The 22,475-nt window shown below is 42.5% G+C and overlaps 1 protein-coding gene across 3 annotated transcripts in view; it reads right to left on the reverse strand.

Annotated features, from left to right (window-relative positions):
* LOC118592981 (contactin-associated protein like 5-1-like) overlaps positions 1-22,475 on the reverse strand; it is a 934,683-nt gene that overhangs the window by 386,804 nt on the left and 525,404 nt on the right. For all 3 annotated transcript variants that reach the window (XM_036202117.1, XM_036202118.1, XM_036202119.1), the window contains exons 9-10: positions 21,856-22,005; positions 17,484-17,655 (exon numbers count right to left, since the gene is read on the reverse strand). In XM_036202117.1, coding sequence (XP_036058010.1) covers positions 17,484-17,655; positions 21,856-22,005 — 322 coding nt within the window. The remainder of the gene's footprint in view (positions 1-17,483; positions 17,656-21,855; positions 22,006-22,475) is intronic.

Here is a 22,475-nt window from a genome sequence, read left to right on the forward strand (position 1 = left end):
TTCCATCCATTACAGCAGAAAGTACCTGACAGCAGAAACAGGAGACCCACTGGTCACATCGCAACCATAGGAAACAGAAAGTGAACAGGAAGTGGGCTTGGCTATGAAACATCATGGGCCCACCCTCAGTGACCTTCATCCACTTAGTCTTTACCTCCAAAATATCATACAACCTTCTCAAACAGGTGAAGACCCATTGTTCAAATATGAGCCTGTAGGGGACAGTTTCCACTGAAACCACAACAGGGGAGATATTCTGATCCACTTTGCCACCGGCAGTAAGGAACAAGATGCACAACTGACCCTTTGCTACTATTTCCTATTGATATTTTTACCTGAGAGTGGGCTGCCATTATTTCACATACCCATTATGAGCAAGTTCTATGTTTAGATCCTCATGTACAATTATATGCAGATATCTGCTTTTCCTTATTCAGGTCTCAGCTTCTCAGCCTTTTCATGTGACACATCCTTCCAATTGCAGCATCATCCCTATTCCAGGCACAGTGCAGCTTTGCTTAGATGACATCTTGTATCTTTCAGAGCATTCACAAAGACCCTCTTAGTGTGTTGCTTAACTTTCAAGAGGAAAAATTATTTTGAAAATTTCAAAGGTTCTCGGGAGCCTCTTAAATGTCTAATGAAAATACATGCACTCAATATAACTTGGAAAAGCCATTTAACAACTGTCAGTGTCAGCTTGCTCCCTTGTAAAATAAGAAGAGTTTGTGTTTATGCTCCAATATCACGCTCCAAAGGATTGAGCCAGATAATTAGTAGATAATAGGCTTTGGCATGGAACCTGTTCCATTTTACTATATTTAAGTGACCTTACTTAGACTCAAATACAGAAAGAAGAGAAGGAAAAATTTCAAAGCCAAAAAACCCACATCTCTTATATTCTTTAATTATTATTTTTCATCTTTTAAAATGACATTTTAGGGACCAGGGATATGGATTTGCCAGTTACATGCTTGCTATACAACCAGGAGGAGCTGGGTTTGAATCCCCAGAACTCATGTAACTGTGGACCATGGCGGCATGCAGCTGTAATCTTAGCACTGAGGATCCCTGGAGCTGGCTAGGCAGACACTGTAGCCAAACCAGAGAGCTCTAAGTGATCTTAGTAAGAGGACTCGTCACAAAGGAATAAGGGGAACAACTGAGGAAGAAACCTGTCATTGACACTGGGCCTACATATATATGTATACACACACACACACACACACACACACACACACACACACACACAGTGAGAGAGAGAGAGAGATACAGAGAGAGAGAGACAGAGACAGAGAGAGAGAAAAACACATGCTACATCACATTTGGTAGAGGTGGGCAGCATCTTTCTAGACCAGAAAATGGTGGACTCTGGCATAGCCAATAAATAAATAAATAAACAAACAAATAAATAAATAACAGAGTGCTGTTTAAGGCACTGACAGTCGTTTTTTATAAAGATGAGGAAAAATAAAAGTTCACACTGTATATGATTATATTCTTGCTTTCCGGGCTCATGTAAAGTCTTTATTTTTCAGTAATTTCACTTTCAGACAGGAGCTGACTTATTGAAAACTTACCAGCACTCTTCAGAGGCACAGCTTCTCCCCTTCCTACCAGGTGAACAGAAACAACATCACAGCTGCCAACATGGCCTCCAGGAGCTACACGGCTTCCTAAGGCTTCTACCCACATTTCACTATGGGGAAAGCACTCATATCCTTAACAATCCCCACACACAGCTCGTCTGTTGCTCCTGTCTCTTGAACTGTCTTCTTTCCACACTCCTCTTCCATGGTAGACCTGCCCCATTTTTTTTCTTAAAGCACAACACTGTAATAAGGATATCAGGCAAGCGTGTTTCCTTCCACTGTATTATTTATAGATTACATTGCTGTGGCTTGCTTGTCTAATTTTATGATCGCCTTGCTAAACAAAAATACTCTTGCTATCTAGTGGTTACAGAAGGAGCACTTAACACCACGTGAATAATGACAGCTCGCTCAGTGGTGCTTTTATGAGGCATTCTTGCTTTTCAAATAGAGCAATATCTGGCACTAACCATGTGGGAAAATTTCAAGATGAGAAAGAGGTGAAGGGCTGAATTCTAACTCTTAGATGGCATGTCATTATTTAATTGTGTTGAGTGTGTATTTCAGGAAAGTGCATCACAGATTCTGGATCGAGCTGTGAAAATGAGCCACTCTCCTTAAACTTCGCTTCCTGTGATCCTGCCATACTGCAGATGCTGGGGAATTTATTGACTAGCATGGAAAACCTCAGTAATGTGTGTTCTTCCCTTACTGCTTGTGCAAATCTCTAACAACTGGTTCTCATCCCTCTCCAGTCTGAAGGGTTTTAGGTGGATATTTTTTAAAGTCATTCTTCTTCTTGAGTAAACACTGTTGTAGCCAACACCAATGGATGTTATTTACTTGTGTAAATTTCATGTGTGGTTCATCCCCAACCACTGAGAGCAAATACTGTTAAAGTCTGAACTGTTCAAGTTACGGCTCATGGCAAAGCACCTGCCATCAGTAGAATGTATCATTTGACATCAAGAACTCTCCTCCAGAAAGGAAAATACAATTACTCATTCAAGTAAAGGACATCTACTCAAACAAGGAAAAAGCTGTGTGGATTATTGGGGTGTAGGCTCAGGGGCAAGTAGGATTTGTGTGCAGCATTAGTTCTTTCTGGCAGTGCTGGGAATAGCTCCAAAAGCTTCACACATGCTAGGCAACCACTCTACAGTAGTCAAACTGGTAAAGTCCAGTTCAGTGAGAGGCTCTGTCTCAAAAAACAAGGTGGAGAGTAATTGGGGAAGACAGCATGTGTGAGCAGCTGGCCTTCAGGACACACATGTACCTGTGCATCCACTCACATATGGCAACATGCCACATAGACACCCACACACATAATTAAAACCAGCTCTATTTGTATTAAAGTAATAAATGCTTATTTAGGGAAGAGGGAGCTTGATCTAGGGATGAATTGTGTTGAAAAGAATCATCCTCTGCTACTTTATTTCCATGTCTAAAGCATGTTCCTGTAATTTAACTACTTTATTCCCATGTCTAAAGCATGTTCCCACAATTTAAGATACCATTATCTAGAAATTTCATACTATCAATTCACTGTGCCTGGGGAAATAACTGTGTTAATGTATGAGTGTGTGTTTGCATGCATGGATGCATGTACATGACTGTATGTGTGTGTGTGTGTGTGTGTGTGTGTGTGTGTGTGTGTGTGTGTGTGTTTGCATGTGCGTATGCATGTGCATGACTGTACACATGTGTGTGGAGGCTGGAGGACAACCTCAGTTGTCATTCCTCAGGATATCGTCCATCTTATTTTTTGAGACACAGTTTCTCAGTTTTACCCCAAATCCAGCAATTCAACTATTCTGCTTCATGAATCAGCCTCAGGAATCCACCAGTCTCCAGCTCCCCTCAGCTGGAATCTCACATATGTGACCACCCTTGGCTTTTTAAGTGGGTCCTGAGACTCAAACTCAGGATTCATGCTTGTACTGGAAAGAATTTTGCTGAGTGGGCTCCTTTTCCTCTCTATTCATGGAAATTTGAATGCAGGGAGCATCTTATTCTTGAAGCCTCTTCTTTTGTGACATTATTTGTGTTGAGTGTGGATTAGAAGACACTATACCACAGACTGGCTTGAGCTCTGAGAATATGCTACTCTTTCCCAACGTTTGACTTCTTGTGGTTCTGAGATGCTGTAGATGTTGGACAATTATTTAACATCACTGAAAACAGCAGTAATTTGTACCACTCTCCTTATTACTTGTTCTAACCACTGCCAATTGGTTCTTACCCTCCCTCCACCAGTATGCAAGTCTTCATACACAAACTCCAGGATTGAGCTTAGCATGAGTAAGCCTGCTAATTGGAGCGACCTTTACAATGTTTATTCCTCCTGTCATTTTCAGACACTTGGGACTCACCAAATTGCCAGCTACAATACCCCGCCTCCACTCTGGTGTTGACTTTGAACACACAGGCAGACTTATCTTTCATGTCTAGTTAATGGAGGTGTAACCTTTGTGATAGTAGGAACTAATTACAAGAAGGCAAGCCTTTTAAGCATTGTAGTCAGGGAAGGGTTTGTGGAGGAGGCAGAAAAGGAAGTGGGGAGTATTAAATCAGACATGGGAGCTCCACATATACTCGGGCTTTGAAAAAACATAGCATAATGTTATTTGTCTCAATGGAGTGACCAAATACCTGCCAGAAGCAGCTTAAAGAAGGAAGGCTTTACTTTGGCTCACTGTTTAAGGGTGAAGTCCATAGTGATGGTGAAGGCATGGCAGCAGGTATATGAGACAGATGGTACATGAAGTCAGGAAGCAGAGATGGATGAATGTTTGTGCTCCAATCACTGACTTTTCATTCAGTTCCTGACCTCAGCCTATGGGATGGTGCTACTCACATTCAGAGTGGGTCTTCTTATCTTAATTAACTCAACCTAGAAACTCACTTATAGACATGCCAAAGGTTTGTCTGTTGGGAATTTTAGATTCTTAAGTTGACAATTATTAGAACACATAGGATATTTACTTTTAGCTGAAATATCCATTAGAAAGTTCCTAAGAAAGGATACTAGAACTCTGCACTCATACCCTGCAGACTCACATCAAATAGAAACACCCAGGCAGAACATAGCACAGAGCCCTTTACCAGAGCTGTATAATCTCTCAGAAGTTCATTGATAGTGATCAATGGTGAGTTCTGAACAACTGTTTATACAGAGTTTTATGAGAGGGGCACCCATATCTGAACTTCCTGACACCAATATACACCAGCCTCTATTTCACACTATCTTATAATGCTTCTGCATCTACATCAAGTTGCCTGTCCAATTTAAGAACAGGATTATTTGGCCAGATTCTGTTTCTTAACCAGGCACGGTGTCTTATGCCTATAATCCTACAAATTCTTAGGCTAAAGTGGAAGGATTATATGAATTCAATTCCAGACCTAACTCAACAAGAGAATTACATCTGGGCCAGCCTGGGTTATATAGAGAGCTCCATCTCAAAAGGAAGAGCAAGAAGTAGGAAAAGGAAAAGAAGAGGAGGGGAAGGAGGAAAAGGAGGAAGAGAAGAAGAAAAAGAAGAAGAAATAATAATAACAATAATCTGTATTCATTAACATCTTTAACAGAAGTTTCTGAAGGCAGAGATCATTGACTGTGTTCAGTGCTCAGCTACATTCTCAACTATTACCAAGGCACCCAGCTGATGAGATGTGCCAAACAATACATATGAATGAATAAATGTTTCATTTTAGTGAAATCAGACCTCATATAACCAAGGGCACCAACAAGCCACAGCATATACTTCAGTATCAATGACATTCCTCCTTGTTCACCCCTCTATTGCAGGACAAGAAAATGAACCTGGTATACAAATAGGTAGGGAAGAAAGATTTGACAAGACCACAGAGTAATATTAACAGGGTATAAGCTATCTCTCAACAAGTGGGAGCCAGATATGAGTCAGTACTCAATGGAAGGTGCCATATTGTGAGTTACATCATGTACATGCATACATAAGGCTAATTGTGATTCTGGAGTTCTTTTTGTGGGCAAGTACCAGGTTTGAGTGTGTGTGTGTGTGTGTGTGTGTGTGTGTGTGTCCATGTGCACACATGTACACATGGATGCATAATGCATATGTGTTTGAATACATGTGAAGACCAGAGGACAATCTCAAATGTCATTCTTTAGCTACCAGCCACCTTACTTTGGGTTTATATGTTTAGACTGAAACATGCCTATTAGGCTAGGCTTCCTGGCCACTGGGTCCCAATGATCCACCTGTTTTTACTTCCCCTGGATAATACTCAAGCGTCTGCTAATCTATCCTATAGGAGGAGCACAGCCAGCTACCCTGATAAAACTGTGGCTATTCCCACTGAGCCAACTTGGAGTCTTCTGCTGTACCTGGTGATTGGTGATTATGACCATGAGAATGCTGGGGGCCAATGAGAAAGAGACAACACAGCTAAGAGAGTCTCCAGCTGCCAATGGGAAATCTGGAGGTGGTATATAGGTTCACCCCATATCCACAACAAATGAGTCCGCTGTTTGCTTCTCACCTGACTCTCAGTGTCTGTGTCATTGATGCTGCACCTTCTCACTCCCCCCCCCAAGGGGTGTACAGATAGTTTGGACCATAACATATGACACCCAACAAGGGGCTGGTGCCCATGTGGGAATGGGCATTGATCCCATGTTGGCTGGAGTTTAGTTTATTTTTATTGCTTTAATCCTTTTGTGGGCCCTGAGTTTTACCCTTTGCAACTAGCACTGCACCGATTGGTCTTAGGCCTGGTGCACATCTCATCGGCTTTCCTTTGGATATCTCTTTTTTCCCATGGTGTGGTCTGGTGCCCCCTGCTGGGTGATTGCTCAGTGAGTTGGCCCCTTGGTATTTTGTTTCTTTGGTCCCTTTGGAGGTGAGTGCTGGGACCCACCTCTCCCTTTCCCTTTCCTTGTTCGTCTATTTGTACAGTTAAGGAGGTACTTCTTTCAATTTCAGTTCATTCAGTGCCTCTGACACACTATCTGTGACCATTTGGCCTTCCTATTAATAATTACCATTATCAAGTATCTGTTACAGTATGTGTCACAACAATGGCCCATCAATAAGACCACCCTCCAGGTGTTCATGGTGCTACAGTCTTCTGATCGTGGGCCTCCTCATCAGGGTATACTGGCTTGGCTTATGGAAATACATAAGGCTACAGCATAACTACTTTTCCCTCAACCCTGGCAGGACTCCCAGAGTAGCAGTCTCTTGAGGGCTAGTAGTCAATGACCAATAAGGAACCGCTTTGCAAACCAACCTAAGACAGTCACAGTCCATTATGCTATATGTTCTCTGAGGTGGGGACAACAAGGCCGAGGCATAGAAGCTCAGCACCTGCTGAGCTGCCAAAGAAAATAAATAAAAGGTGGATATATAGGAGGAGTACATCCAGCTAGCCTGAAAAAAAAAAAACCAAAAAACAAAAACACAGCTGTTCCCAATAAGCCAACTTGGAGTCTGCTGCTGCACCTTGTGATTGGTGTTGATGACTATCAGGATGCTGGGGGCCAATGAGAAAGAGATAACACAGCTAAGAGAGTCTGTAGCTGACAATGGGAAATCAGGAGGTGGTTCAACTCATCTCCCCAATAAGCGAGTCTGCTGCTTGCTTCTCACCTGAGTCATTGATGCAGCTCCTTCTCACCCCTCCTCCAAGGGCTATCCAGATAGGGCAACCCAAAACAATATCCAGCTATTTTGCATGGATGTGAGAACTGAACTCAGTCTTCATGTTTGCAAATTGAACATATTACCAAATGTGCCATTTCCCCATCCCCTGTAATTCTTAGTAAGATTATTTGGTCAATTCTTTCTAAAGTTAGGTTCCTTAAGAGCCGTTTCTGGGATGACTTTGTTAGTCAAATGAAGGACAGTCTCCCTCCTTGTCTATTTTAGTCTAAAATTTTTCTTTCAGAGTGTGCAAAAGCAGGTAGAAGGGTGCTTCTGACATTTTCTTATTATGAAGTCAACAATGTTCTGGATATGATAGACATTCAGTGAGTTTAGAACTGCAGTGTTTAGAGACCCAAATTCTCTAACTTAATCTCCCTTTTCTCAACCTGCTTTTGGTTGACTGTCCACATTCCACAATGTTGAAATGTTTTCCCCTTAGTCTATGGAATTTTCTAGTACTAGGATAGAAACCTTTGCAGGAGCTTAGTAAACCACGTTGACAGGATGCTTTTCAGGTGAGGTTAAACCTCTAGGGAAAATCTGAAAGCTGTTCCCCTACTCAAACAAAAATATTAATCGCTTGTCCAGAAGATACACTAGGTTATATATGTAGGTAAATTATTCAAGAAGTGCCATCTCTGCTGCATGTTTTAAGGTTGTAAACCTGGCATGCTGCTAATGGTGGAGCCCAATCCATTGCTGTCTCCCTTGATTTGAACCTGAAAAACTTTCTCTCTAGCTCTCAATCAACCCTTGTCCAAAGTCTGAAAGACATGAAAGAATAATGCTATCTACATTTGGTTTTAACACTTTCTAATTATAAGATGTATGTAGGATCTCTCTGAAAACTGACAGCTGTCTAGAAAAGAGTGAAATGGCTGGTTGTGTGCAAACTTGGGCCAAAATATAAAGAGCAGAGACTTTATCCACCACCTCAATATCTAGAGTTTGATTCCATTGTAAAGTAAGGTGATGGACGACGGTGGACGCTAATATCAGTTTCCCTGTCTCACAAGTAGAGAGACAAGCACCTCCTTTAGGCATTTGAAAATCTAGAGTGATGGTGACCACACATAAGCAACAATGATATCTGAGCAGAAGGATCTAGCTAGGCATTCAGAAGCCTGTGTCATTTTAAGGACAAGCGATGAGGCTCAGCGGGTAGAGTGGTTGGCTAGAGTTCATGAAGTCCTGGGTTTGATCTGGTTCTACTCAGACTAGGCATGATGGCACTCAGCTATCATCTCAGCACCTGGGAGGTGGAGGTAAAAGGATGAGTAATAGAAGATCATCCTTGGCTGTATAGGGAGTTTGAAGCTAGGCTGAGCTATAAGAGACTCTGTCTCAAATTTAATTACTTAATTAATTATATAAAATTTTTAAAGAGTCCATGTCATTGATAAATGAACAAGGTCTCATTTGTGTTCTGTAAATTTCTTGTGGGAAATCAGAATTAAAAACAAAACTGGTTAAATTTATAAATTTATTTTTCATAGCAGCAACAGTCAGCTACCTTTTTAGGATGCCAGATCCAATTTTCTCACCAACTCAAATTGTGGAGCTACTTTTCCTTCTAATTGTATCTGTTAATGATACTGACAACAGCAACCAGTGCTTCCCTTGAGACCAGCGTTTTCCCTCTCAGTCCCAAGAGTGCACATCAGTGAGATAAGGAACCAACCAGATGTTACCCTGGTCATGTAGCAGGGAGCCTCTTTAACATAATAAGCAGATGGGGATCCCTTATCAGGGTGTCAGATGAAGGCTCATTGGGGTATTGATCCTGGGAAGAGGTCAATACAGAGGAATCTTTTGTCTTTCTAATTATTAATTTAGAAATGTTTCCGCTTCACGGAAGTGACTTGAGAATATAAAGTCTTCTTTTCTCATGTTCCCATCTACACCAAAAGCGGCCTTGGCTTCTGTGTTTCAGAAACTGCATTTCTTAGTATCTCTCAGGAAGGCAGTGCAGGCAGCTCTTGACAGCTCCTTTCTCAAAGCTCTCAGAACATCTACTCCATGCATAACTTGCCGAACCGTAGACCTTAGAACAACCTCTAGTGACAATTCAATGGGCCATTGTCATGTCTTTGTTGTCAGCATTAGTATTTCAGATTGTCAGTCAGTGAGGGAAACTTCTTACCACAGCCTTATGGGAAAGCATGAAGTACCGCCCCCAGTGTGGTTGGCGGTTTGTATTTTCTGTGAATAAAAGCACCCAGTATCCCCCTCAGTTGCTTTCCTCATTTCTGTGACAAAATATCTGATAGGAAGGAACTTAAGGGTGGAAGGGTCATTTCTGGTTCACAGTTCCAGGAGATACAATCCACAGCAGCAGAGAAAGCATGGAGACAGGAAGCAGCTGCTCATGTTGTCTCCATAGTAGGGAAGCTGAATGCAACAGGAAGTAGGCTCTGCTATCAAATGTCAAGGCCCAATCATCAATAAGGATCCCTCTCCTAATAGTTGCCACAATCTTTCCAAACAGTACCTCCAACTAGGATCCAAATGATCAAACACATATGCCTATGGAGGACATTTTACATTCAAACCACAACAGTGACCTTCCTTTGCCCAAGAGGACACTTTATCAACAAATTGATCAACTTTCCTTGTAAAAACAACTGACAACAGAGATCAGGCTGATGAGAGAGCATAGATGCCCTCCTTCAAGGAAACTTACTTACAGTAATGAAATCCAGGTTCCTGTTCCTTAGAAACCCCAACTCTTCCTTCATGTTTAAAGAGGTACGAGGTGAGGGTGGAAGCCCTTTTGAAGAAAAGATGAGGATTCAGTGTGGTTTTTACTGAGGAGTTCTAGATGGACTGCTCATAATGAAGTAGCTCAGAGTCTACCCCTGTGCAACTGTCATTCAGGCTAATTTATGAAGTTCTTCCCTTCCATTACCATGCCCAAGAACTAGGTAAAGCCAAAGATTTCGACTGGAAACCTTCAATCTCTGTGTATTCTGGGTCTCAGTATGTTCTTCCCAGTACTCCCTGTTCTTGTTGTGCATGTATGCACACATGGTGGAAGATGCATGTGCACATCTGTGTGGTGCGTGTAAAGAACAGAGGTCAATGGTATCGGTCTCCCTCAATCACTCTACAAATCATTTGTATATTTAAGGCCAGTTTCCTCACTAAATCTGCAACTGGTTGATTTAGGGAGACTACCTGGCGAGAGAACCCCAGGGATCCTCCTGTCTTGGCCTCCCAATGCTGGGCCTGTAAGTACACCACTCTGACTGACTTTTGTGGGTGCTGCATTCCAAACCCATATGCTTTGACAGCAAGCACATTACCAACTAAATGGTCTTTCCAGCTACTACAATGTGTGAGGTCTGACCCAACATAGAAACTCATCACTTTCTGCTTCTCAATCCTGCCAAAGAGTTTGGAGATTCCAGTCTCTGCATGTTAGAGGGAGCACCGTGGACAACCAGCCTGATTCTCTCCAAGCAGATTTGTTGATGCGTTTCCTGTTTCTGCTACATGTTGGCTCTAATGCCTTGGGAAGGTTACTTAGCATCTCAAATTGTTTATTAGAAGATATAGTTAATGATGATCCCTACTGTTAGTAACACACACACACACACACACACACACACACACACACACACACACACAGACACTTGCTCTGGCTCATAGCAAGTATTATTTAAAGATAAACTATTAATTTGACTCTTATTTAGATTGCAGACTTTTTGTTGTTCTGGCAAATTCCTCTGCTCTTGACTTCCATTCATTGCTAGGCATGTTAACTGTTAACAGGTGCAGCCTTCCGATCATGCAAACAGATGCTCACTACCTCCCATATTCTCAGTCCTACACTATGCCATCCACAACATGTGCCTGGTCTCTGCTCCTTGACCTCCCTAAACCCAGTCCACTCCTCAGGTTCCTCTTTCCTGGGTGGCACCCTCCTTTACTTGTTCCGGCCACCCAAGCCATTTCTCTTCTTTGGAACTTTAGGAACAGGCCCTGCACACGTCCATAAACTCAGGAATTGGCAGACACTGGGGTTGAATCTGGCTCCTGTGATCATTAAACTGCGACCTTGAACAGTTGGTGAATTTCCCTGGGCAATGGTGACAACCCCACAAATCTCAAATGTGAGTGTCCCAGGAGAACTTCTTAAAATTTCAGGCATGAGTATGTGTTACTTCCTACCCCATTCTGGGCTAACTAACTCAAATGAAACATTTCACTATTAGGATAAGAATTTGTAGTGTATCAAGCTGATAATAGATAAATAAATAAGTTAAAAAAGATTTATTTTGTTTATGTTTTTTTTAACTATATTTATATATTTGTGTAGGACTGTGCATGGGAGTGCAGACACCCATGGAGGCCAGAAGAAGTCAGGTCCCTGGAGCTAGAGGCACAAGTGGCTGTGAGCCATGGATGCTGGGAATGAAACCTCGTGCCCTCCCAGAGCAGCAAGGGCTCTAACTGTGCAACTGTCTCCCAGCCCTAGACATTTCCTTTCTAACAAGTTACACTGTGCACTGTGATACTGTGCATGCGCCGCACCTGAAGAACCACTTGGGCTTTGTAAGACTGTGGAGAGAGTCAAATGAAATAATATTTAAAGAACGCTTATTCAAGAGTTATATAAAATACAACCTTTCCTTTTCCTCCATGAAACAGGGCAAATAAGGATTTAAAAAAAAAAAAAAAAAAAAAAAAAACAGAGATGTGCCTGTTCTGATTTAGGCCTCATTTCACGCATGAAGGGAGAATACCATATTGTAGCATTTCTCACTTAGAGAGAAGAGCTCAGATTGTGTGAGCATTGCCCTTACCATGGCTTTCCTGGCACCTGATGTAAATGCTTTCAGTTTTAGATAAGAGCTCAGACATATGTATTACCCAGCAAAGCAATCTTTTTATATTACACCCTGTTTTTAATACCCACCCACACATGGGGTGGGCTGTATCAAGAGTCTGTTTGTGGAAGTTATCCAACACAATGTTTTCCCAGCCTCTGTGTTTGTGGCTCCCGATGCTCAAGCTGAGAAGCTGAGAATCTTGACCAGAGAGCCAGACACATGCTTTTCATAGTGGAAAATGTGCTAGGAGAAAAAGAACCAGCCATGGAGGGGAAAACTGTGTTTTCTAACATATTTGACTGCAGGAAACTGACACAACACTGTTTTGTTGTGATCCACCCAGTGGAAAAAGCAAATGGCTTGCATTTTTAAAGGGAATAGAAAGAAATCTCCTTAGGACACAATAGCAGAGCCCTGGGCAATATCCCCTGCTTCCATAATTGATATTGCACCCTCCATGTTATGTTCATTTCTGTATGTTTGGGACTGGGACTGGGTGATATTCAAGAGCCTCCTCCAGTTGTATTGCTGTGTGAGGACAGTCCACAGAGAATGGGACTTGTGACATCCAAAATTTTCCTAGCATTCCAGAATCTAGCTGGTGTCTGCTAGTCTTAATAAAGGTTTATCACCATTGTTTGGTGTGTGTGTGTGTGTGTGTGTGTGTGTGTGTGTGTGTGATGTGCATGTATGTGCACATATACATGCCTGTGCACAAGTGTGGAGGCAGGAGGAGGGTGTCAGGCATCGTTCTCTATCACTCTCCACAGTATTCTTTTGAGGCAGGCTCCTATTTTGAACCTGGAGCTTGTGGTAATTATGTTGTCTGTGTTGTTTTTTCCTAACTAGGCTGGCAGCCAGCAAGCACCAGGAACCTCCAGCTCTACCTCCCACAGCATGAGGGTTACAGTGGTCAAGTGTCACCACATATAGCTTGTTACATGGGTGGTGGGATCTGAACTCAGGATGCATGCTTGTGAAGCAAGTACTCTTAGCTAATGAGACATCTCTCCAGCCATAAAACAATGTTTCAAAGGCTGATTTTAAACAACTCAAAAGTATCAGAACCTACCAGTTTGCAAGCACAATTTCAGAGGGCCTGTAAGAGTCCACAGAGGAGCTACTTAAGATTTTGGAAAATGTGTGCCTTTTTCATGACCTTCCCCCAACATGACCGGCACTACAACATTTAAATATGTAAGAGGCACAGTGAGGAACAAGGAAATAAAATCCTGGGTGTGTAGGTGGGCCCTATTTCACTGTGAAGGAAGAAAACCACACAGAAGGCAAGGACAGAGGTCTGTGTCTGAGGTCCCAGAGAGACACTCAGTGCTCCTTGGGGAACTGCTGGGAAACCACAGCCAGAGCATCCCCTACCCCTGCTATCCCTGGCAGGCAAGTTAGTACCAGCTGGCTAACAATTCACATGGTTTAACATGTGACAAATAGAATGGTCGCGTGGAGGTTGGATGGGTGTTGTTGTCCCTGTGTGGGACTGTCATGCCAGGGCACCCACCTGTCTGGCTTACATCCTGAAGAGATGTACTGTCCCACCTGCCAAGTAGGAGGTATGCCTTGAAACTGAGCTGGAGGATGCAGGCGTGGGCTGGAGTACACCTTGCTGACAGGAACGGGGTTGGCCCTGAACCAAGTTTTCTGGCACTTGCTATGCTATACGTGTCCCCTCTTTCCCCAGGAGGAACCACTCCTTCATTGGGTAGATAGTACCCGGGGCTGGTTGGACTGATTTGGGTTAGGAACCCTAGAGGGTTAAGGGAACAACAGAGTTAGGGTTGCAGTACCCTGTCTGGAACCCTTGTCTCCCCTTGGGGTGGTTCTGATTGTCGCTAATGCCTGGTTGCAAATTAATTTTTTTGTTTGTTTTTGTTTGGCTTTCTTTTTTTTAATAAATATTTTTTCTTTATTATTATGTGTTTTAAATTTTATACATCAGCCACGGGATCCCCTGTCCTCTCCCCTCCCACCCCCCTTCCCCCCAGCCCCTCCCCTCCATTCCATGTCCTCCAGGATCAAGGCACCCCTGGGGATTCATTTAAACCTGGTGGATTCACTACAGGCAGGTCCTGTCACCTCCTTCCAGACTTTAATTTTTAGCCCAAGCATTGTGATTATTTTTTAAAAAGTCAAACCAATTTTGGCAGGAGTTAGAATAAATCCTGGAACCTGGGCTCCTCAGTCCTTGGTCTTCTACAGCCTTCTCCCTTGAGGGGAAACTAGAGGGGCAGAGAAGGTTCTAGGCTGCTTCCAAGCACAGGCTTGGGAGCCTGCTGAAGGTCAGGAACCGCCCAGGCTAAGTACCGGCGGCTCAGGCCAGCTCACTCTGACCTCCCACCTCTCCCTTCTGCTCTGATTGGAGGGGGTAGTTTGGGAACTGGTTTGTCCACAAAATACTTCCCTATTGTTCCTTGGCTCACCCTCAGGGCAGAGCCCCCTGCCCAGGCTGGGTAAGAGATGGGCTTGGTCCAGCAGGGACCCTGAGGGAGCAAACCCTTTCCTTCTGGGGAGTATGCCCTCCTACCGTGTAGTTGAAGGGGGCTAGGAACTCCCCACTCCCTCTAACAGCAGGCTGTGTGGGTTTCAATTCCCATCCTCCCCACCCTGGCTATGTGTCATCCACCCTGTATCCTATCATGTCCTCGGGTGTGTGTGGGGTTTCTGTACTAATTTCCATGGTCAGTCGCTTTTCCTTTCCGTGCATCACTCCCCCCACCCCGCATGCCCAGGGGCCACCTGCCTGGCATTACAGCACCTTGGGGTCATTGTGGGAGGGGGTGGAGCTCATGCTATCCTGTGGTCTTGTGATTCTTACTTTTGCATATGTAATCCATGCTGTACAGGTAGCTGTGCTGTGTATTCTCTCGGCCCCCATGGCTGCTGGTGTAAATAAACTGCATCTCCCCTTAGTTAAATAAAAAAGAAAGAAAGAAAGAAACAAACAAAAAAAGGTAGAGGGGCTTTTCATGAACCAGAAACCTCACTTTGCAGCTGGCTTAGGGAGCCCCAGAGGCCCCCCTGTGTCTGCTTCCCCAGGCTGTAAGGCTTTTCTCTCCTTGCTTGACCTCTGACTTCTGGCCTCTGGCCTCTTTATTTTACACATTTATTGTTGCTCCTTGTTTACATATACATGCACTTTTATGGCATTTATCTTTATTATAAGAAAGAAAAGAAAACACAAAACTCAGGAAACACCTGCCTTTGTAACCCTTCTCCCCCGACACAGATGTCAAACAAATGTAAATTAGATCAGTAAGAGACCAAACAAAGCTTTGGCCACCAGTTTTCCATTTTGTTAGAGAAAGTAACTGCAAATCAACAGAAACATACCTTTTACCCACTAAAGGAAACACATTCCTCATTATACAATTAATTAACCAAACAACAATTGTATGTAATATAATTATTCAAGACTACAATAATACAAAAGTAATGATGTAGGGTAGATGGCAATGACTTTCATGTAATCAAAAATAATGAGAGCTTCCTTGATTGTATATTAAGGTATTAAAGAGATCTCAATTGACAAATGTCCCTGTATTGATCGGCAGTACATAAAATACTGCACCAGCTGATGGATTTGGAAGCTTCTCCCTTGCTGGGAATATAGACTTGGGGTGGTAGCCATTCCCTGTAATAGCTTTGATTTGGAGATTTCTAAATTAGCACATTTTAATGAAGCACACATTTTATTACCCACTTTCACAGCTGGTCAAATGGAAAAAAAGGCACAAAGATCTGGAAGTCAATGTGGACAAACAAAAAGAAGTCAGTGTGGTATATTGGTGATCCCATGTGAAATGGTGTTTGTTATCAGAAATGTGTGTTAGGTTCCATCTAATTATAGCAGTCATTGCCAGCATTAGCAGAGACCATGTTCTGTATGGCTGATTTCCCATGTTTCCCCATAAAGGCACCTGAAACTTTTCATCATTTCTCCCCTGGACTGGGATACTCACCTCCCAAACTCCCTTAAGTCTGCCCTGAATTTTTCCAAACTCATGTTTCTATTCACCAAATCTGATGGTGTTCTTTCTTAGTTTTTACACAGAGCATGAAATCAAATTCTGCAGGCACAAAGCCCTCTTTCTGATGATTCCAGGTTCACGTCCTCAGCTATATGGAAGCCACATGCCTTCCCTGCATGACCTATGAGCTGAACTATAGCAACTGAACATAAGACATGGTAAATTGCAAGTTACTTACTATGCAGGAAATAAGTGTTGCCAAGGAAATTTTCATATGCTATTAGTTATAAAATGTATCCCAGTACTAGAGATTTTAAATGCAAAATCAAAAGCATTTTGAACTGATGACGCTTGTGAGCCATGTTGTTTCCATGCAGTTCTGTGGCCCTGTCTCCTCCCAGCTTCTGGCTGCTCTCACCTTTGTCAAGCAGGATTTCCTTATCCTTTAAGATGTAATGCAACCTCCTTCCCAAACTTCCTCAGTCTCATTCCTTAGTCTCACAGTGGTACCAAGTTACTGGTACCACATGGTTCACAAATAGGTATTTTTGAGATTATGGCAACAACTAATTAATGTAACCAAGGACTTCTAATTCAAACACATATGTAAACACTTAACAAATCATATTTACCCAATGGCTCATTGATATCTTCAAGGAATAAGCAGAACTAGAAAAATGAAGCAAGTAGGTAAATAAGGAATATGGCAAAATCCTGCTGAAATTCACCAACCATTCTCTTTGGTTTTCTGACTTTAAATCTAGAAATTTCCAACATAAGAGGAGCCAAATCCCAGGAGAGATACACCTGGACACAGAGTGTCATGCTAGATTTCTGCATGGCAGAATAAAAGAACTAATTCTCGCTAGTTTACTATCTGGTGTCTTTGGAACTAAAGAAACAGTGTATGGGAATGGTGGCAGCTAGGACCAGCCATCCCCAACTGAGGTCCTCCATGTTGAGCACAGCCAAACCCTTAGTGGAGATTTCCTGAAGCTTTGTGCCATTACAAGAAGGATCCCACAGCAGGCAAAGAAGGAAACGGTGTAGGGGAGAAGTGCTTCCTCCCTTATGCTTTACTCTTAACTTGAAAGTAATCAAATGTTGTTTATGCATAAAATTTTAATCCTTTCACAAATTTGTATTTTGATTTAATTTGCATATCCCATTTGCTTCAAGTCAACACGAAGAGAGACTCAACTAATTTAAACCGTTTTTCTCTGGGCCTGAAATCCTTTCAGAAATATTTTCCATTAGGCGACTCAATTATGTCTAATGTGTCTAATGTCAGTGGATTAGAATTCTGCTTTAAGAAACTCATATAGAGAACAGTGAGAACAGGAAGGGATGGGGAAACAGAGGAGAGGAGACAATAATTACCTGTCTTTGATGCTACACAGATCAATGTGTAAATCACTAAAATTCCCCAGGGAACCTTGCTGAACTGAAATGAGGTCCTTGGGCTGGTTATCAATAAAGATGAGCCTCATGCAGCCTTGGAAAGCCTTAATGGGATTTAAGCATTGGGAATCGGTGAGATTGTCGGGGCACCCTGTGGGACAGAAAAAAGATGAAGAACACTGAAATGATCTGTCATTGCTTTGGCAACCTATTGATGGAGGACCTGGAGGTCTGATTATTTGGGCACTTTTTTATTCACAGCAGGGCACACTTTTGTTGTAAATCCTAGCTCAGGAGAAGGGGCAGAAATGATGTAAAATGGGTATATTCAGTCACTATAAAGGAAAAAAACTCATAGGGAATATCATTGGTATAACTTTTACCTTAACTCCTACCATGTGTTGGTGTGTGAGGGTGTGTGTGTGTGTGTGTGTGTGTGTGTGTGTGTGTGTGTGTGTATTTAAGTGGGCACATGTAGAAGCCAGAGGTTGATATAAGTATGTCTTTTTCTACCACTTTCCACTTTATTCTTTGAGATAAGGTCTCTTTATGAACCCATGTGCATAGATGGACTGGTCATGAGCTCCAGAGATCTGCCTTCACTCTTTACTTTTTATGACACTGTCCCTTCACCCAACCTGGAGCTTGCTGGTTGGAGTAGACTGTGTTATCAGTGAGCCTCAGGAACCTGTTTATCTCAGCACTGGAATTCAAGATGTTCCATGACATGCCCAGTATTTTATAGGTACTGAGAATCCAATAGTAAGCATTTTACTAACTGAGTCTCTCTCTCTCTCTCTCTCTCTCTCTCTCTCTCTCTCTCTCTCTCTCTCTCTCACACACACACACACACACACACACACACACACACACACACACACACACAATTTTTTTCCTGCTGGAAACCTATTCATCTTTCTTTTGAATGACATCCTTCACATATTGTTCACATATTGTAAGTGCTTGAAAATGTTGGCTCTGTCTCAAAACACACATCTAAATTCACAATGCAATTCTGAATTACACTTTCTTTCTAAGGAAATCATGCTCTGCTAAGGATAGCAGCAGAGTAATTGTCTGGTTAATTGTGGAACATTAACAGGCTTAGTTCACGAGAAAGGTACTCTCAGAAGCCAAGCAGGATTTTTGACATGCTGTGCAAAGCAAATCCAGACATTGAGAGAACTGTGAGCTTAAGTGCACATGGTTATAGGTAATAGCACACGCGAAAGGTTAACACCACACCTCTTAAAGAGTGTTCTTTTAGAGATAAAAATGCTTTGCCCCTGTTTAGCATCACCTGCAACCAGGACAAGCTACTCCTCATTAAGACAGGTGAAGACCAAGCAGGTAGATGAGTATGTGTGCTCTTACAAACTCCATCTCAATGGTTTTAATAGGTTCAGAGCATATGGGAATGTGAGCTTGAAAACACAGCAATAAGCCATAAATAATAGGGAATTATTTCTGCCATCTCTAATAGACAGTCACTACAGGGTTGAAGCCCAGCAGCTGGTTAACAGCTCACAGGCACACTATAAAATGAAGAGATGCTACAACTTCTAATTGAAGCTGTAGAGAGAATTTATGGAAGTTGACTATTATTGCTGAAGCTCATTTGTCACCTTCCTTAAGTTTACAGTCTGTGTGTGAGGGTTTGCTTAAACACTGTTCAAATCATAGATAAATCTTCACATTCTAAGTCTAGCACTCCTGGAAACACACCCAGAAATTAGCAATAGTCTAGCTTGGGGAGGAGAGCCATTTTACTTCAGATTATTATTATAACATGATTATTCAAAGCCATTTTGCCTGCAAATAAATTCCTGACCATCAGTCTTTCTTCATTGCTAAAATATAGTATGTGATACAGAATGCACAGCTTGGAGTCAAGACCATTGCTCTGCATTTGTTCTCATTCATTTGCTTTCACTAGGGGGGTGCAGTGAACACAGATTCCATATATGTGCTGTCTTTATAGCTGTCTACAGATTATTATGATTTTATTAACCTTTGAGTGACAATGTATATGAGTATGCACAAATGCCACAGCCCATTCATGTATATTACAGGACAACTACAGGAGTTGGTGCTTTCTATCTTGTCTGAAAATGTGTCTTTTGTTTGCTACTGTGTGCACCAGGTTAACTGGCATAAGTTGCCTGAAGATTACAGACATGGTACAGAGGCTGGCTTTCCGGGGGCTCTAGGCATCCAAATACAGGTCCTTATGCTTAACAGCAAGTGCTTTGTGACTAAGCTATATCTCCAACCTACAGATTTTTTTTTTATTTCAACCAACAGCAGCCTTATTATCTATTATGTAGATATATTATGTAGGAAATATTATCACCTAAAAGTATATGCTATTGTTGTGGATATACTTGCGATTGTAGGTGAAGGACAGTGGTGCTTCCTCATGTTAAAATCCAACCTTGGGATTGTGGATTTAGCTCAGTGGTAGAGCACTTGCCTAGCAAGCACAAGGCCCTGGGTTCGATTCTCAGCTAAAAAAAAAAAAAAACCCAACCTCATTGATCTTGTTCCACATTGCTTCCTTCCAAGGAGACCCTACATATGATTTCTGTACCAGTGCAAAGACCCTTTGGTGTTTCAAGCCTTCCATATATTTCCTTGGAAAGAAAAAGGTGATTTGTATATTTTGGAGCTAAGAGATTATAGGGTTTGGGGTGCAGCTCAGTGTAGAGTGTATGATTAGTTTGCAGAAGTCTCTGAGTAACTACTGTGTATGTTTTATTGCTATTATTATTTTATTATTATGCAAGAGCAAGAGAGAGTGCAGGCAAGCATGTGTGGAATTCAGAAGAGAGATTTATGGAGCCCACTATACAGATTCTAAGGATAGAACGCAAGTCCTCAGGTTTGAGCCACAAGCACCTTTTCCCAGGAGAACATCTTGCCATCTCTTCAGTGAATGCTGTTTTTCAATGATTGTCTTCAGTTACCTCATGGGAAGGAACTGTCAGCTCTAAGGCAGGGTCATTTCGTGTTCACATTGACACGATCTGAACCAGTTTGTGCCACTCTCTACACTGTGTGGGGGAGAGTTGGGGTTGGGTGTGTGTGTGGTGCTTTGTGTGGGGAGTGTGCATGGGGTTTGGGTGTGTGTGAGGTGCTCTGTGTGTAGAGTGTGCATAGGGTTTGGGTGTGCATGTGGTGCTGGCTCTGGAGAGTGTACATGGGGTTTGAGTGTGCATGTAGTGCTGTGTGTGTAGAGTGTGCATAGGATTTAGGTGTGCATGTAGTGCTGGATGTGGAGAGTGTGCATGGGGTTTGGGTGTGCATGTGGTGCTGGGTGTGGAGAGTCTGCATGGGGATTGGATGTGTATGTAGTGCTAGATGTGGAGAGTGTGCATAGGGTTTGGGTGTGCATGTGGTACTGTGCATGGAGCCCAGCACCTTCTACATGCTGAGCAAACCCTCCACCACTAAGCTTCACTGAGCCTGGAATCTGCTCTTGCTTCTATCTCCTGGCACGTCTTAAAATTGTTGTCTGTGTTCTAGAAAACTGAGTCCAGGGACTGTACCTTAAGAGCTTGAGGACAGAGGGCCATGAGGACTAAGTTTCCTTTAGATGTGGCTTCTGTAAGACAGACCATGACTACAGAAACATGCACTATCTCTATTAATAAAAAATACAGTTAAAATACTAAACAATGCATGGCATGTACTGTATAAGAGAAGAATAAATAAAAATTGAAAAATACTCAACATGGGTGTATTTTTAAAAATGGTCAAATGCCACATAAGCTTTGTCCACCCTGTCTGTTTGTGTTTGTGTCACTACAAGTGTTGCAAGGGTTCAGGACACACTAGAAAGAGCAGCCATTCAGAAATAGCAATGGCTCTGCCTGTGGAGCCACTAGCTCCTGTCCAGTTTGCTCTGCCTCCCTCCATGGGTGTGGGTGATCTCCAAGACACAGAACAGGGGAGAGGTGGCAGTGGATCGACCTAGATGGCTGAGCAGGCTGGTGGTGTCTCCTCTTGAGTTTCCCCTCTTGCAGGTACTTGCTGACACTCAGAACTTTTTCTCTAAGTTTTCAGCCAGTTTTTACCTTTTCAGTGTGACCAAGGAGCTTGGCATGGCTACAAGAATCTCCTTCGATGAGTTATGTAACCAGTTATGGACCCAGTTCCTTCTGTCCTCAACACTGTCCTAGATAGCTTACATTTGCACAGTTGTCTGAGGTAATGGTTTCTCACTGTTTGGAGCTTGTGTGCAAGCATGTATGAATGCAGGGCTATGAGGAGGATTGTGTATTGGATAAAGCACATGGTGGAATAATTCCCCTGTCATTTTATTTGAAGTCTCAAAGGCTAGAGAATTTACCTCCAAAGTAGTAACTATTTCCAGAGTAAATTTGCAGCTGGGAGGTATCTGCAGCCGGGGAAGTAGCATCATTATCCAGTGTGAGGGTGACACGGTTTCTCCTGGCATTGATGCTGACAGAGTGCCACAGGCCATCATTCAAGTCACTGCCTGCAAAAGAAACAGGAAGGGCTGATTCATGAGGGCTCCTCTGCCTTACGACTTAGTATCTTTTAAACTGAGACATTTCTGATAGTTCTGGCTATGAAACAAAGGGCACAAACCCAAATATGTGAGGCTTCTGTGCCAAATAAAGGCATGCTATATATTAATTAGGGTAGTGATGAGTGACTGCAGAGGTAAAAGCTGAAGAAAAAAAAAAAACTCTTAAAACCCCTCAAAATGATACCAGCAATTTTATCCCCAGATACAATTGGTTTTTGTTTTTATTTTAACTGATGGTTCCAAAAATCAATACCAAGACCTAGCATATTTTATGCAAGCTCTCTACCACTGGGCTTCACTGGCTCTGGTAAATTATTTAATTATACAGGGTTGATGGGGCAATGTCATTCTGCATGCTGTGAAAATGTGTTGCTCTGATTGGTTGATAAATAAAGCTGTTGGCCAATGGTGAGGCA

Source organism: Onychomys torridus, chromosome 11 (genome assembly GCF_903995425.1).
Source record: "Onychomys torridus chromosome 11, mOncTor1.1, whole genome shotgun sequence".
In the NCBI taxonomy this organism is placed as follows: Eukaryota; Metazoa; Chordata; class Mammalia; order Rodentia; family Cricetidae; genus Onychomys; species Onychomys torridus.